We start from the raw sequence: 17,537 nt of genomic DNA, 5'->3' as shown, positions 1-17,537 counted from the left end.
GCCTGGAAGTAGAGGCAAAAAAGATCAGGGAAGAAAAATTTTGTGAAAGAAATTATCACAGGAAACTTTCCAGGTTTCCCTTCCTCCCCCTCCTTTCACTTTCCCTGGTTTCTAGCCATAGTTATCCGAATCTCTAGTTTGAACTTGGTTGTTGTAAGCTTCTTACATTAAATATGAAATTGTATAAGCAACTTCATAGTGGAATTAATAAATTAGGGCTGCATATGATACTCTTGAGCAATGGATTAAAAAAAAGTGGTATCTTAATAGCTAAAAGGATAGAGAAAAAGTAATCCTAAAAAGTACTCAACTATCCAAAATAAGGCAGAAAAAGTACAAAGAACATATGGGATGGTCAAAAAACAGTAGCAAAATGATACAAGCCCAAATATATCAATAATTTCATCAAATTAAAATGTCACTGCATTTTAATTAAAAGACAGAGGTTGTCAGAGTGAACAAATATGTAAGCTATTATAAATCCAAAAAGAATAAAAAAGGAAAGAATAGGGAACTATATTAATGTCACATATGGACTTTAGATATATTTCAGATACAGAAGATGTGGTATATACATGCAATAGAATACAGCTACAAAAAGGATGAAGTCCCGTTACACAGTAACCAAGATGGAAATAGATGGCATTATGCTTCCTGAAATAAATTCAGCCAAGAAAGAAAAACACAGTGTCATTTCGCTCACATGGTAGATAACTATATGATAAAGCAAACAAAGTTTTAGGTTATAAGAAAAAAGAGTGGTTATCAGAAGGGAAGGGACAAAGGGTTAAGTAAGTCAGGTAAGTAGGGTCAACTGTGTGGACATGGGTGGAGACTAAAATTCTGGTGGTGAACGTAATGTAGTACATACAGATGGTGATTTATAAGACCATACATTGGAAACTATATAATGATATAAACTAATATTACTTAAGTTAAAAAGAAAATACAAACCTCAGAACTTAGGTTACCTATGTAAAGCAGTACTTAGAACAAAAAAAATCACTTTAAAAACTTGTATTAGTTTGCAACTGATATGGAAAAATGCACAAAAATATGTAAAAATAAACTAATATTAAAAAAACTTGTATTAGTAAAGAAGAAAGGTTTAAATTCAGTGATCTATATTCCTATCTAAGGATCCAGAAAAAGAAAAGCAAATTAAATCTAGGGGAAGTAGGAAAAGAAATAATGAAGAACAGAAGTCAATAAAATGGAAATTAATAGATGAGGTTAACAAAGACCAAAGTGGGCTCTTTTTAAAGTTTAGTAAAGCTGATATATCACTAGTGTGACTAATCAAAGACAAAAAGCAAATTATAAATTACCATTATTAGAAGTGAAAGGGACATTACCACTGGTATTAGACATTAAAACACTAACGAGAATAGGGTAAACAATTAAAAAAAATTTTTTTTAAGATTTATTTATTTGTGCATACAGGCCAGAGATTTGGAGGGTGAGAGGATTTACCAGAGACAGAGCTGGGAGCAGAACAGGCAGATCGACGAAGTATACTGCTGAGGTCAGGAGAGGTCTGCTGTGCCATGTGGTCACCTCCGGGCAGGCGGGGATTGAACTCATGCTCAAATGGCTTAAGCTTCTTAGTGCAGTGTTTTAATCTGCTGCGCCACCAGAGAGGGCCAGGGTAAACAATTTTATGACTAATTCAGTAACAGGAAGAATGACAAAATCTTTGAAACTGACTCAAGAAAAAGCCTCAAGAGCTGTATGCTGTATGTTGCATTTTTTTTAAAAGAGTTTTATTTATTTGTCAATACAGAACTGGGGTACAGGCCAGAGGTGCAGGAGCGGTGAGAGGATTCACCAGAGACAGAGCAGGAAGCAGAACAGGCAGATCCACAAAGTACACTGCTGAGGGGAGCAGCGTACTCGTCAGAAGTCTGCCATGCCATGTGGGTCACCTCCGGGGCAGGCGGGGATCCAACTCATGCTCAAATGGCTTTAGCTTCTTAGTGCTGTGCTTTAACCCGCTGCGCCACCAGAGAGGGCCCTGTATGTTGCCTTTTTAAATGAATTCAGAATTATAAGCCGCCTTTCATAATTGGTGGCTTACATGCTATCAAAAGAAATTTTGTTCAACAACTTAGAAAGAAATAGTAGCATTCTTAGAAATTATTATTTCAGATAATAGAAGAGGAGGTAACATCCCTAAATCATTTTACAAGGCCAGAATAACCCTCATACCAAAACTTAACAGACAGAATGAGATAATATCCTTCATTAATACAGACACCAAATTTTGCAATTACTTTTTAGCAAGTTGAATCTAGCAGTATTAGAAGAACAATATCCCATGGCTTAATGAATTTTGTGCTAGAAATAGAAGATTGGTTCACCTTTGGGAATATCAGTTAATCTGCCATATTAAATAATGGAGAAAAATCATCTCAATAAATATAGAAAATGCTACTGAAAATGTTCTGTAACTATTCATGACAAAATTTCTCAGCAAACTAGGAATAGATAGGAACTTTACCAGAAAAAGGTCGTCGGTAAAACTATAACCTATGTCATACTTAATGGAGAAAGACTGAATTTTTTTCCCTTAGGGTTCAGGAGCAAGCTAATCAATCCTCTGTTGCTCCATTTATTTAGCATTCAGCATTAACTAGTCCATGCATTAAAGAAATAAAAAGATCTGAATGAAGAAAAATTGTAAGGAAAGCAAAACTTTCTAGTCACAGATAATATTGCCCATGTAGAAAATCCTAATAATTTTATTTAGAACTTATAAAAGAATATAGAAAGATTGGTATACAAAAATAAATAAAATAAGTAAACAAATTTTATTCTTACAAACTGAAAGCATGTAGAAAGCGAAATTCAAACATCATTTTAATTAAAATACTTTGTAATAAAGACATGGAAGACTTTTATAGTCAAAACTGTAGAAGACTTATTAATAAAATTAGAAATGATCTAAATAGAGGTGGTTTGGAAGACTCACTGTTGTTTTATTTAAATTACACTTTTTTTTAAATTGAGGTAATTTTTATTTACAACACTGTATTTAATTTAGGGGTACCATTCACTCCTTTTCAGATGTTTATTACCACACCCACAACCAAAGCACACATAATCCTCCACTGTACCCACTGGCCCTTTGCTCCACACCCATCACCTTCCCCTCTGGTTGCCTTAATTCTACACTGATTTCTAGGGATTGCTTGGTTTATTTTTGCCTACTCCTTTCTTTTTTTATATTTCATATAAAATTATTTGTATTTTTCCTAACTTATTTTGCTGACCACAATCCTCTCCATTTCTATCCATATTGTCACAAATGGCAAGATTTCATCTTTTTGTAAAAAATGGTTGAGTGGTATTCCATTGTGCATGTATACCACGTCTTAGTCCATCTATCTTGTGTTGTTTGCATAACTTGGTTATTGTAAATAAAGCTATAATGAACAGAGGACATATCCTTTCAAATAAGTGTTTTTGCACTCTTTGGATAGATACCTAGGAGTGGAATTACTGCAACATATGTCTGTTTTTAATATTTTGAGAAACTTTCCATAGAGGCTGAGCTTTTTCAGATTCCCATGAATGGTGTATGAGGGTTTCTCTACACTTGCCTACACTTGTTTTTGGTCTTTTTCACAGGTGTGAAGTGGTATCTCATTGTGGTTTTGATTTGCATTTTCCTGATAAATGATGATGAATAATTTTTCATGTGTCTGTTGGCCATCTATATATATTCTTTGGAGAAATACCTGTTAGCTCTTCTGTCCTTTGAAAATTATTAGGTTATTTTCTTTCAGTTCGGTTTGTTGTAGATCGTGGGTATTAGCTCCCTGTTGAATGTATGATGTGCAATATTATTTTCTCCCATTTGGTAGGATGTCTTTCATTTTTATGATAATTTCTATTGCTGTGCAGAAGCATTTTAGTTTGATGTAGTCACATTTATTTTTGCTTTTGTTTTTATGTTGTTCAAGTCAGGGCCTCAAAGACATTTCTAAAGTCAGTGTCTTGGCCTGTTTTGCCTGTTTTCTTCTTTGTATTGTATGGTTTCAAAATACTGATGGTGGGAACAGTTAAGCAAGTCAGCTGATGTGAGAGGATGTGATTAGAGAGTTCAGTGGTGGCGAAATCTTCTCTTCTGTTGGCCTTCAGCCAACAGATCCCCTGGCCCACTTGGTCTGGGATCTACCTCATGAGGTGTTAGGAAATTCCTTCAGTCTGTCCAGAGAACATGTGGGGTGCTGGTTATTCCACAATGTATGTATAGCCTGGCTGAGGGCTAGTAATGCCATAGCTGGGTACTCACTGCATCCCTGGCCTGCAGTGGCCCCATAGGTCAGCAGAACTACTGGATGCTGTAACTGTGGTTCTTGGTCTCCACATGCTGTAGTGGGAAGAGTGTAGTACAGAGTCTGGAAGTTCCGGTTCTGATCCTGGTTCCATACTTCCCAGAGCTGTGGTGCTCATCTACATACTATTGAAGTCAAGGCTTTCTCACTGAGATTGGATAACCCTATTTGCTGTGATTTTCCTTACATAGCTGCCCTAAGAACCAGGAGAGAAAGAGGTAGTTGGCCTTGGTAAACCGTAAAGACCTTTCCAAATGTGATGTGCAGCCCTGCATGGACCAAGTTGTTGTCTCCTTCTAGGAGGTTGTTACTGTGGATTGGCAAAACCTTATTTTGCATTCTGAACATCCACTTGCCAGCTCTTCTCTCCAGGGCCCCCGTCTTTCAAGGGCATGAAGTGGCACTTGAAGCACTAACCTAATTTCTCTAAGTCTGATTGTCATACGAATTTGGTTTGGATTCAGGGATAAAATATTAATCCACTCAGAACTACATCATTCCCCTGAAATTTTGCTGTAAGATAAATCTTGGTTTAAGCTATCTGCTGACATTTTTGGAGCCCCTAAGTATCTGAGGCTTTTCAACTTCTGAGTCAGGGTAGGGAGTCTTTCACTGCATCTGAAGTCTATTCCCGTGGCTGATAACATGCTGCAAGCCCCGAGGTTCACGTTCCCAGATCATATGGTCGCACTTAGCAAGAGGCTTGCAGAGAAGCAGCAGGAACTCCAGGACTCTGCACACATGCAAAGCTGCACCTTCTTCCTCTATCAGACAAGTATATTTAAGCCTCAAATCTATACCTAGCAAGGTGTCTAGGAGTGCAGTGGAGGGCTGGCCAGCCAGTGGGGGCTCTTCTGAGGGGCCTGGATTCCCATTGCACATTGAAGGAATGCATCTGTAAGGATGCGAGGAAAGTACGAGTTCTGCATCCTGGCGCGGGAAGAGGAAAGCAGGTGTGTGTCAGGAGCAGTGAAGCTGCCAGGCCTCTGTGTGCTTAGTGCTGTTGAGGCAGCGGAACAGACGCGTGGTTGGGATTGCCCAGGGAGGGAAGCTGCATCCTCATTGAATTCAGGTGATCTGTTGAGGTGTTTGAACAATAAAGTCATGGAGTAGAACACAGTGGGGAAGTAAAGTTGGTGCCTCTAGGGGTGGGATGGAAAAAGGAGAGGCCCGACTGGGGCCATGGTGGTGGCTGGTGTGAGGTGAGTGGAGTTGGGGCTGGGGTGCAGTGATGGAGATGGGAACAGAGGAGTTGATGCAGAGGCAGTTGAGGGCCAGCACTTCTCAGGCAAGCGCTCTGGGGCTTGATTGTCAGTTTTGGGTATAGAAGTGTAAGATGGTTTTTCTCATTTGCTTTATTGCCTCTGGTTGCTAACAAAGCGTGTAAGAATTACATCTCTCATGGGGCCAGGTGCTTTGTATAGTGTATTGCACTTACTCTTTGTTACTACTATAGTGAAGTGTTTTTGCTTTAGTTTTGCAGATGAAGAAAGTAATGCTCAGAGAGGCTTATCATTTTTCTCCAAGTCACACAGTAAGTGAGGAATTCCTTGTAAGGTAGGAATTAAATGGAGATCTATTGGTCTCTAGAGCCCAAGGTGCTTTTTTTCAGTTGAAGCTGTTCTGTCTGGTGAGGGGCACCCCTCATGGGGCCCCGTCTACCCACTCAGTCTGTGCTGATGCATCATGAACTGTTCTCTTGGTCATGTTTTGTATTTTGAGGAAGTGTATTTCTCTTCCTCAAAATGAATTCTATTACCCAGCACAGAGTAGGACAGTGGAATATGCAGGCATCAGAGAAAATTGGTTTCTTTTTCCTCTTAGAGCTGCATGTGGAAGTGTCCCATGCTAGCTCAAGTGGTTCTTTTGGGTTCTGTTAATCTCTGTGAACCCTATAGTCTCCTTCATAATGGGATGCCATTCCCTGTCCTCAACAAAGTTTGGTAGTTCAGAGTTGGGGCTTCTACCCATCTGGCCTTAAAGGACTGCTCCTGGGAGGGAGAGACTGCATCCCCCTGAGTACCTCTCACCAGGTACTCATGCCTTTGACACGATCAGCTGGAGGGGTTTGGGTTGAAGTTCCTGCAGGCGCTGCTTTGAGGACATCATAAGCAACAGGCCCTCCTTGGGGAGGAGAGCTGCTTACCTTTGGCCAGAGTCTACCAGCAGACCATGGCTCAGGCAGGTCCAGCCACAAGTCCATTTTGGGCAGTTTAGCCAGGTTCTTAGGGTAGACCAGGCCAGTGCTTAACTCCTGGAGTTTCCTGTACCTCAGAATGCTTATGTTATTGATGGTTCTACCCCTCCCACATCAGACTTCAGGTATGCATTTTCCTTTATTTTAAGAACTGGACTCTGACAATTCTAGCAAGGTGTGTTTCTCAAGTAACTTAAAAGTAGCAGTATTTGAAACTTGCCATGAAAAGATAGGGTGATGTTGAATTAGCTTATTTGACTGAGTGAAGTATTTCTTTCAGAGAAAGTGATGCAGATAACAGAGTCCATGTTTTTAAAGAATACCTCTTCAAATGGGTTTTTTAAGTAACAGAGGGAAACTAGAAGTTTGTAACTTTTACTATGCAACCTGTTTGAATTTTTATCATTGGGGGGAAAATTCTGCTAGAAGCATTGGAATGTCCTTGGTAGCCATGGAAACTAACTGTTCAAAGAGAGAACCTGTCTTCTATCTTCAGAAGACAGAGGAGGTGGTAGAGGAAGTATGTATAGCAATTTTAAGATGTCTGAGACCCTATGTCTCTTTTTTCTTTATATATATATATATTTTACATCATTTTTCATTTTGTATATTTTTCATCTCAGCTGTAATCCCATGAACTTCCCACCACCATTTCATTCATGTGCCATCACCATAGTCCTGTGTGCTCTTCCCACCCCAGTTTTGATCCTGTTCCCCTCTCTACCCCTATAGAATGAGGGCCTCTGCTTCTATCCATAACTTTTTTTTTTTAAGATTTATTTATTTGTCCATACAGAACTGGCCAGAGGCTCAGGGGCAGTGAGAGGCTTCACCAGGGACAGGGTGGGGAGCAGAACAGGCAGATCGACAAAGTACACTGCTAAGGGGAGCAGCGGGCGGGTCAGGAGAGGTCTGCCACTCCATGTGGTCACCTCCGGGGCAGGCGGGGATCGAACTCATGCGGAAGTGGCTTTAGATTCTCAGTGCTGTGCTCTAACCCGCTGCGCCACCAGGGAGGGCCCCTCTATCCATAACTTTTTAGGCTTGTACAGGACTCTGGCTGTCCTTGTTTTGTTTCTAATAGTAACAAGTCTACTTTTCAGGTGATTGAAAGTTACCTGGGCATTTGTGGCCAGATATGTCCAATGCAAAGCCTACATATCTCTGTTTTTTGACATAATCATCATTAATGTAAAAAAACAAACAAACAACAACAACAACAACAACCCTGAGCCTATCAAACCCTTTATTCCATTAATTTAATCTGCTGCTATTGAATGACTGCTGATGGCTTGGGGTGGTGATGAGAGACTGATACAGAGACAAGGTGGGCACAGTCCTGCCTTTGCAGACCTTACAGCCCAGTGTGTAAAGGAGAATGCTAAGTAGCAATTGCAGAGCAGTGAAGTAAATCTCACACAAGCGAGGCTCTCACCCAAGAGACTCTAAAGACAGAGCCACCCTTATGGGCTGACCACACAAAGGAGGGCGACCTCTGGAGGAGCAGGGAGGCTAGCAAAGCAGCACACGTAGCTCGTTGCTGAAAGAGAGCTCCATGCTGCGAAGGAAAGGAGCTGTAGGTGGCTGGAGTGGAGAGTTACAGAGTCAGAGGTGAGGTCAGAAAAAGACCAAAGAGGACCAGGCAGATGGGCTTTGTCTACTCCGCCCCACTCCCACTCCTCTAGTGGAGCACATGCGGCCTGTGTGTCTGGTCCGAGGCTTGCCCCGGACATCACAGCCTACCCCGTCAAAGCTAGAAACACCTACTTTGAGAATGCTTCATCTTCCCAGTGATGGAGACTGTTTTCTTGTAAAGCATCTGCACAGACTTCCACATCAATAAAAGCAGCCAAGGATCTGAAAGGGGAGGCTGGCTCTGAGAGAATCTTTCCATTCACCCAAACCTTCCTGAACAGCAGAATTAGGAGGCACTGAGTCCCTTGACAAAAGGATTCACCATGGGGCTTATGTCAGTGGTGAGTTCCCAAAGAACAGCCACATGTGTGTTGAGGAATTAGAAGTGTGATCAGCAAACATTTCTCCCCACATATTTCCTGTGTAAGCAAAGCTCCTCCGTGTTCTCTGGGTCCCCTGCCGGCCGGCAGTGCCGCCCTCAGGGGCCAACGCCTGGCTCGTGGTGCAGAACGCTGCCCCGGCCCAGCCTCCTTGCCAGGCTCTGTGGACATCGTCTGCGAAGGGGCAGGTCTGGCTGCTGGGGTGCAGTAGCCCCTGCCACAGCCCTCCACCCTGTTTGTCTCATGCAGAGAAACAGGCGTTGGCTATTCCTGGATTTTTGTGGTTGAGGGAACCCTGGAGCAAAGGCAGTGACCTTGATGGACTTTGAACTGAGCCAGAGCCACTCAGTAACATTTGTTTGAGTGAAACATTACACACTTAATTTTTTCACAAACACCTAGTTTACTTACACAGAAACCAAATTTTTGTCCTCTCCAAGAAATTAGATTTGTATGTAAAAACTTTTTTTGAACCAAATTACTTTTTCATTTTATTTCTGGCCACTGCAGATACTGGCCTCTGCAGATAAAAATCAGTGGTTACGTTTTCAACTTCCCCCCTGTTCTTTGCTTTTTTATAAATGCTGCTTTGGTGGGGCTTTGTTTGTTTTGTTGTGAATTTCTGATCCTCTGTTTTAGTGGAAATCTGACTCCTATGACTGTTGGCCTTGCTCACCAGTGGTTTTATACTGCTCTGTTCCCTTCCTCCTCCCCTCCCTCCTCTCCCAGACTCCTCCTTCCTATAAGCCCCCTCCCCCGACATAACCTGCAAGGCTTTTAGCTACTCTAAATTTTATTTGTGTGGGTCTGGTTAAAATAAATAGCGTATACCCCGTCCCATCCTCCCGGCCCCCTATCTCTAAATCAAGATGACTGCCCATGGCCCGTTTATTTTATGGGGCATTTGAAAAATAATGAATTCCAGAGCAAACTGTGTGCCCATTTGCATGTGTGGTAGTCACGTTGGGCCTGTGCGGCCACGTGTGTGCCATGCTTGCTTCAGGCCAAGTGTGGAGCAGGTGTCCCGCGCTCGGGACGTCTGGCCTGTAGTCCTGGGCCGTGGCAGTGCCCAGCCGGGAGACTGCCGAGGGGCTCAGGGCTGGGCAGGCTGACTGGTTCCGGGTACAGTGTCTCTTTGGCTTGTGAGGCCCAGGGGGCAGCTTAGCCCCTTCCCCTTCACCCCGTCTCGTTGCTGACAGCAGATACAGGCCTTGTAAATCTCAGTTCTTTCCAAATAAGCACGCGGTGTGTACCTGCTATTAGGCCACTCAGAACAGCTGAAAATCAGTTCAGAGGGTTTCTATTAGTGGCTTTATTCCAGGCGTATTGGTAATAGTAACTTACTTAAAATAAATGGGCCGTACTCTAGGACTTGGTGATATTTTTCGTACCAGGAATTGTAGGTCTTCTCTCCGCATGCCATGCTATGCCAGGGACCAGGGATGTGCGACAGTGATGCCCCTTGGTGCAGAGCGGCTTTGTGTTCCTGATGTAACACAACTGGGCAAAACGTGATATTAAGATCAAATCCCCTTTTGTAAACTCTTTGAATTTTGAAAGGTAATTATCTCAGTCTTTTGTCTTTTTTTTTTTTTCCTTCAAGAACTCACATCAGATGTGATCCAAAATAAGAACTGCCTGTTTGAAATCATATAAATTTAATACTCTTAAGTTTAGAAACAAAACATGAACAGAGGTTTGTTTGTAGGTACTTTTGGTCAACAGTAGACTTGAAAGCCACTTGTTCTGTTAAAACATCTTGTGATATTTTAAGAGAATGCGTTCCAGGATGCCTCTCCCTGTCCACAGGTGACACTCCAGGTGCCCCGCTTGCTATTAGGGATGTGCTCCTAGACTGGGCCTAAGTTTTGCAAGGTCTGGGTTAGTTGGGTGAACTCCCCCGGGGCTGAGCTGTGCATGTCCTTATCTCAGGAAGCCCCAGAGATCGTCCAGGTGTGGTTTGCATGAACAGCAAAATCCTGCCTGCAGAGACCCTACTTTTTGTCAGAAAGGTATTCTCAGCAGGAGGAGAGGCCCCAGGGAGAGTGCAGAAAGCTTCTGAGTCTGGGTCAGTTTTTCTCACCCTGCAGAGTCAACTCTGTGAGCTGGGCCCAGATGCCCCTCTACCTGGCTCTTGCCTCTTCCTGGCTTCCCAGAGGGTGAAGGTGGGGAAGAACCAGTCCTAACTAAGGTGAGGACAGGTTCTGGGGCTGCCGAAAAGTGGGTGATTTAGAAGCAATGAATGGCATCCTTTCTAAGGATGGGCAGGGTGTGTGGCACCTTGAGGGTTCTGATTCCTTACCTGATGCAGCCACAGGAATGGGTGTTCATGTAAGCAGGCTGTCTGTCTCTCCCTTCTTGGAGGGCAGGGTTAATAAGTCCCTGCTGTGGACTGAAGGGGAGGTGGAAAGGTGGCAGGTGTAAGCTGTGTCAGAACCCAAGGTCTGTGTGCAGAAGTGTGCTGCCTGTAACCTCATCTGCTTTCTTAGCAGCTTGGTAACTGTACTTAATAAAACCTTGCCTGGGATATCTTGGCTCCTGTGACAATACACGGTTGGAAATGCAGATGGTTCCTTGTATATGAAAATTGGGTAATCACCCACCTGACTCTCAGACTTGCCTGAGCAAAAGTGGAATTCTGTACATGTGCACAGCTATAGGATGGCAGGCATGAAAGGTACACAGCAGACAGTTGGGAACAGTAACACACGTCCCAGGCCTTCCCAGGGCAGGTGTTTCCATAAATGGGTGGCAAAGCATAATGCCTCCCCACCTCCTACCGGAAACATGTTGGGGGGGAAGGTCATGGTAGTATCAGTTAAGAAAGCACCGTTGCTTCCCCAGTGCTGTTTCGGGTGCGGGAAGGGAGAACGGGTCCAGGAGATGGTCACGCAGGGCAGTGATCTGTCTGGACATGCACGTGATGGGGGGTGGCGCCTGGTGTGGGTGCTCAGAAGAACCTTCAGGGCTCTGGCTTCGAACAAAGAGGTCAGCATACCAGGGGAAGCCTGTGTATCTGAGAGTCCTGCAGAAGCCCTAAGCTCGGCGCTCTCTCTGACCGCAGTGTGGCTCTCCTCGATCTTTCTCTCTGAAGTGAGAGGCCGGCTCTCTGAGGAGGCACCTGGGGAGGTGGGACGGCCGCGTCCAGGCATCTGGAGGGGGTTCGGGCTGCCCGCCACGACAGCGCCTGTGACTTGGGCCCAGGCTCCTTGGGTCACAGACATGCTGAAGGAAGTTCACTTCTGAGGGACAGTGCATGTGTGTCGGTGTGGTCTCTGTGAATCTGACACCCACGGTCTTGCTTGGGGGGACACTGTCCTCTGTCCTGTTCACGTGTGTGGCCTCTGCTGTGCTCATGTGGCTGTACTCAGCGCCATGTGTCCTGCCACGAGGCTGCATCCCCGAGTGTCCTTACATGTGCTTGTCCTCTTTGCCTCCCTCAGAGAATTCTCCAAAGAGAGAGAGAAAGCTAAAGCACGGGGAGATTTCCAGAAACTCCGGGAGAAGCAGCAGCTAGAAGAGGACCTAAAGGGCTACTTGGACTGGATTACTCAAGCAGAAGACATTGATCCTGAGAATGAGGAGGAAGGCGGCGAGGAAAGCAAACGAAATAGTATGTAGCCCCCTCCCTGCTCTTGGTAAGAAGCTGGTGTGCGGTCAGCGGCCTGCTACGGCGCTCCTGACCTCCGACCCAGCCTGCCAGGCAGTGCCTCTCCGCCCCTGGTTCCTTCTGCCTGCACTTCCGAGACCACACGTACATTTACACTGACCCCGAATTCTGCCTCAGGTTTGAGTTTAGATTTGTGTGTAGTCTTTGTAGTTTTGTGGTTGGGGAAGGTTGGCCTGACTCAACCATGGGAGTCTGGTGATCCCCTTCTATGTGAGTGCAAGGCCTGCGAGGGCATGTCACCTGTACCGAAGCAGAAGTCGGACTCCTCTGCTTCAGAGCGGGCCAGGTTATTGGGCCAGACCTTGAGGAGCAGGGACTCTCTCACCCTCTGTCATCGGCTTGCCATGGAAAGCCAATGGCTAGGCCTTCAGGGCCTCGGCAGGGGGCGTTGACCATCTGGGCAGTGTTAGGAGCTGTGTGAATCTGCCACCACCTGGTATCCAACCTGGGATGCTAGGCCCTCCAGGGCACTTCTGCAGGCAGAAGGCCCAGCGCTTGCTCTCTTAGCCACTGGAATCAATTACCACTGTCAACCGAGGTGCCTTTTGCCATACGCTTTCCCACAAGTGTGCTCTTTCTCTTCTCTGGGGCCATCTGTGCTTCAGGAATAAGTGGGGTTTGAAATTCAGCAGTGGATTTGATTAGGATGTTTGTGATTTGCTTCTAATCCACAGTGGTTGATCATGAAGACCAGGACCATATTCAGGGGATCAAGTCTGTCTGAGAGGCCTGCCTCAGGGAAGGGGGTGAGCCCCCTTTGAGTAGAGCCCCTCCAACCTATGCAGCCACTAGCTACTCCTTCTTTCAGTAAGCTGAGTGTTGGGAGGACTACTGAGATGGATGGGGTTGGCACTCCTTTTAGGGAGGGTCAGGGCCTGCAGGCAGATGCAGGTCACGTGAGGAGCAGGCATATGCTGGGAGGCTCAGAGGAGGAAGGGCTGGCTGCAGGGGCAGAGAACTGTGGAGGCATTGACCAAGCTATGCCGTAGCTGAGCAAGCATAGGGAAAAATTTCTGACCCCAGGCAGCGGCATAGGAAGGACAAACTCCAGCCTGGGTTCTCAGGCAAACGCAGGTCTCGAAAGAAAGTGTGGGTGGGTGGTGTGGCTGGAGCACAGCAGATGCATAGGTCAGGGTGCATGAGGCAGGGAGGGTGGGTGTGACCCATAAGTGCCTCCTGGGCAGGCAGTGGAGTGCTGACTGAGAGACCATGTTGGGTGGCGGAGGGGAGCTCTGGTGACCGAGGTGGCTTTAGGTTCCTTCCAGCCCAGCTGTCTGTGAGTCTTGCTTCAGTGCAGAGTGAGAGTTGCTGCTTGCGGGCAGGTGTATACTGTTGTCTGTGTGTGCCAAGGAGGCCAGCAGGGTGCAGGCAGGCCTGCCTCTCTCTGCTTCGTCCCAGAGCACAGAGCCTCTGCTGCCTCAAGCTGGAGGCTATTTACCTCCTAGGAGGATTAGGAAACTGGGAGGGTTTCTAGGGCCACTGGGTCAGCGATGAGGTCAGTTTACAAGTGCACAGCTGTTAGAACTCCTCTCTTGGGGTGTCCTCCAGTTGGCTAGGCGTGAGAACAGTGTCTGCAGCATGCTTAGCTCTGCCCCATCACATGAGCCAGCCTGAACCCCGCCATGACCTACCTGGAGCTTCTGCGCCTGCAGTGTGGCTGGCAGCAAGCCCTCTACATGCAGCCTGGGACCCTTGTCTGCTCTTTTCCTCTTTATCTGCAGACCGCCTGGCGGGCGAGCAGCATCTTGCGTGTGAAACTGTGAAAGTTCTGTCCTTTCTCAACACCTTCTTTGCTACTTGGGTGTGTGCTGTGGGGAGCTGATGGGACCCTTTTGCTACCCGATGGCCTTTTGTCTCCGTGTTACTCCGTGTTACTCCACCTTTGGGAAGAATCAGGAATCCCATCCTGCCAACATTGCCATTATTGGTTGTTGGGGAACACATTTTTTTGGCCGGTGACTTGAGCAGGGATTTTCACTGGACTTGCATTGTCTGCTGGGGTCCTGAGTGTCCCTTTGCTATCTTAGCCCAGCATGTCCCCTGCCCTGCCGCTGTCTGGAAAGACCTGATGAAGTCGCTGCGTCTGCCTTTGGACACCTGCCTGCAGAGGGCAGGTGGAGAGGCAGTGCCTTAGCATTAGCAGACTAGACAAGCTGGGGTTGTCAAGGGCCAGCACGTGCTGAGGACGCCCAGAGGACATAGTGAGTGATGCTGTGTTCTGGGAATGCAAGGCTGCTCTTGGACAAGCCAGTGTTCCCACCAAGCTCCAAAGTCTGCGCTGCAGAAGGTGCAGGTGCTTTCCAGATGTGAAACAGCCTGAACAGGGTGCAAAGGTCACAAATCAAGGAAGGAAAGCTAGTCCCTTGAAAAGTTGTGTCTTTTCAGAAGCCACTTTGTAATTGCCTCATAAAGCCGCACTGTTTCTGGAACATTCCTGAGCATGTCGTTTCTGGCCCTCCTGCCAAGCAGTGGTTGATCTACCACCCGCACACACCATGTCTGGTCACCATCATTTGGTAGCACACAATGAAGTGTGGGCATTGCCCGTGCCAGTGTCCTCCCTGGGTGTGTAAGATCCATGTCCACACAGCCTACTCTCAGCCCTTCTGTGTTACCATGGAAGGGAGAGGTATTGCCTTAGCCATGCTGCCTGAGGGTGATCCATTTGCTGCCCTTTCAGTTGGGTCCTGGATAGGCCAGGGCCATTTCCTCTCAGCAGAGGAATTAATGCTCATGATGGAGTGTTAACCTCCAGGAACATTGCTAGCAGCCTCTACAAGTCGTGTGCCCAGGGGGCGGGGGCTGTGCTGCAGGGTATTCTGACAGCCTTCTCTGGGGTGGACTTGGATGAGTTTTGTGGCTTAAAATTTGGACTTGAGTATTAAGCACATCACCTAGCATCTTTGAAGCCCAGTTTCCTTGTCTGCAAGAAAGTGATAACGATATTTGCCCATTGGGCTGTCATGAGAACTGCATGTTTGAAAACGGGTCTTCATACATGGAGGGGCACTTGCCATTGTGATCTGACGACAAGCAAGCTTGACCTAAATAGAATAATTTTTGCAGATTCTACTAGACCTCAGAGTGAGGAACCTTTTGAAACTTTTCCCTTCAGAAGCCATAAGGTTCTCACGCCTGATGGCAAACAAAGCTGTTGACTCCATCACTTTCAGAATCTGGAAGCCTGGCCTCAGATCCTTCAAGACCATTGCTAGCTTGTCAGTACTTGCTGTCAGAGAACAGATGTCAAAACAAGTGTTTGAAGATGTCTCGTGTTACCTTTCCTCCCTGGTCTACCAAAAATGTCACTGTCTGCATGTGCAGTACCCACCTCTGGCTGTTCGTGACAGTCACCCGGGAGAGCATGCATGTTCTGGGGCTCTTGCCCCCCCCCCGTCCCCCCAAGGAGAGTCCGTCTGTGGTGGGGCCAGACCTGACTTTGCTGACAGCTCCCTAGAGGTTGCAGTGTGAAGCCAGAATTGGGGACTCCTGGGTGCTGTCACACTGCATACCACACTGTTCCAGCCTCTCCTGAGAGAAGGCAGCAGGAGAGGCAGCCAGGCCCCGAACTGAGCTGTCTGCTTGCTTGGTGACAGGTAGCGCTGGCTTTGTGCGTTCTCCTACCTTTTAAAAGGTCAGTACTATAAACTTGCTGTTAGAAAGCTGGTGTCACGTAAGTCAGCGAACGGACAAAATTCTCTTGGAAATTAGTTCCTGAGCATTTGGGAGATTTTCAAGAATACTTTATTTAACTTTTTGCTGAGCTTCAAATTTCTTAAGAAACCCTGCCAAATGGCGAACTGATTTTTTAGACTTATGCAGCTGCTTCTGAGTTAACAATGGAGTTTTTCTAGGGCCATTAAAATCTGGAAGCCTAAAATTCTATTTTAAACTCTTTTCATTGTCAGTGATTAGTCTTAAAAAATACCATTAAAAATAATGAAATCATTTTAAAGGGAGCTCATTCTAAAATTCTGGCCAGAAAAGCCAGGCAGTTTCACTGAGGGAACTAGTGGTGATCAGAAATCCCTAAGGTGGGGATACCTGGCGCCAGAAGAAGGGGAGTAGCACCTGGAACTGCAGCCTGTCTCTTGTTGGTGGTCCTGGGGGCCACAAGCACTGTGCCTGCCTGCTGCCCCCCAGGACACTGCGCCCCTGACAGGCGGCACTGACACAGCCAGCACCTCCCTTCCACACAGGCACCTGGTTGCTTTGGCTGCTGTGTTTGGGCTGGGGGCAACCAGGTGGCCAGAACAGCACACACGTGTACACAATCACGAGACACAGAAACTTGCTAGTCCTACTTTAAAAGGTTGTGTCTTTCAAACGTGATATATACAACTTTCTTTATATAATAAACCACTGCCAGGTGGTTAAGTTCAAAATTGAAAACATTGAATTAGAAACTGTGAACAAACAGCAGCAGCTAGAGCAGGTTCTGTAGTGAGTGTGTGTCCAGGTCACTGCCCCCTGGAGAGGCGGCTAGAGGTGGGAAGGCAGAGTGGGAGGTCTGGTGCCAGGGTTGATGGGAGACTTTGGCTCCACTGTGTGTGGGGGAGGGTGGGGGGGTTCCTGAGGGCCCTCCTCCACCCTAATTAGGCATCCTAGTGCTAAGGGAGAGAGAGATTGAGGGATGGTCACCCCAGCATGGAGATCAGGAGGAGCAGGAATGCCCACCAGGTGTGGGAGCCCCGTGTCAGAGTTGTGTGTATTTTTAATATATTTAAAATCCAAAGGGGAATACTATACAGCTGTTAAAAACATAAAAGAGTGACCTTTGGAACAAAATGGATGGACTTCAAGATGTTAAGTGAAGTAAGTTAGAAAGTGAGAGATAGATATTGGATATCGGATGCTTTCACTCACCTATGAAGTATAAATAACCAGAAAAACACAGGCTAAAATGTAGCAAGAATAAACCTTGGGCTTATGAAAGGATTTAATGGTTATCAGCAGGAACAGAGGGAAGTCAGGAGGGGAGAGGGGCGGTTTGGTTGAAGGTGAGTACAACATGTGCATATATGGAAGAGCAAAAATATAACCCCAAAGTTAAAATTTAAAAAATATAAAATATTTGTCCACTCCTAGAAATTCATATAATTTTAAAATTCATAAAGTAACAAAGAAAATACCAGAGGATCTCGGACTTGGCAGCTTGGAGCCTGTTTTTCTCAACTCATCTATGTGGGTCAGAACTACTGACTGCCCACAGCATGTTCACAGGCCCTACCAGAGTTTGGCTGGCACAGTCCTGCCACTTGAACTGGGCTCCGTGCACCGTTTTTTAAACATCTTAACCCTTTTCAATAAATTGC

General features: G+C 46.0%; 1 protein-coding gene across 3 annotated transcripts in view; it reads left to right on the top strand.

Moving 5' to 3' along the window:
- CACNA1D (calcium channel, voltage-dependent, L type, alpha 1D subunit) overlaps nucleotides 1–17,537 on the top strand; it is a 272,080-nt gene that overhangs the window by 162,919 nt on the left and 91,624 nt on the right. For all 3 annotated transcript variants that reach the window (XM_004676057.2, XM_004676058.2, XM_004676059.2), the window contains exon 9: nucleotides 11,996–12,165. In XM_004676057.2, coding sequence (XP_004676114.1) covers nucleotides 11,996–12,165 — 170 coding nt within the window. The remainder of the gene's footprint in view (nucleotides 1–11,995; nucleotides 12,166–17,537) is intronic.

The sequence above is a fragment of the Condylura cristata genome, unplaced genomic scaffold (genome assembly GCF_000260355.1).
Source record: "Condylura cristata isolate star-nosed mole 26May11 unplaced genomic scaffold, ConCri1.0 scaffold00004, whole genome shotgun sequence".
NCBI lineage: Eukaryota > Metazoa > Chordata > Mammalia > Eulipotyphla > Talpidae > Condylura > Condylura cristata.
This window is presented reverse-complemented; position numbering and strand designations above follow the sequence as displayed.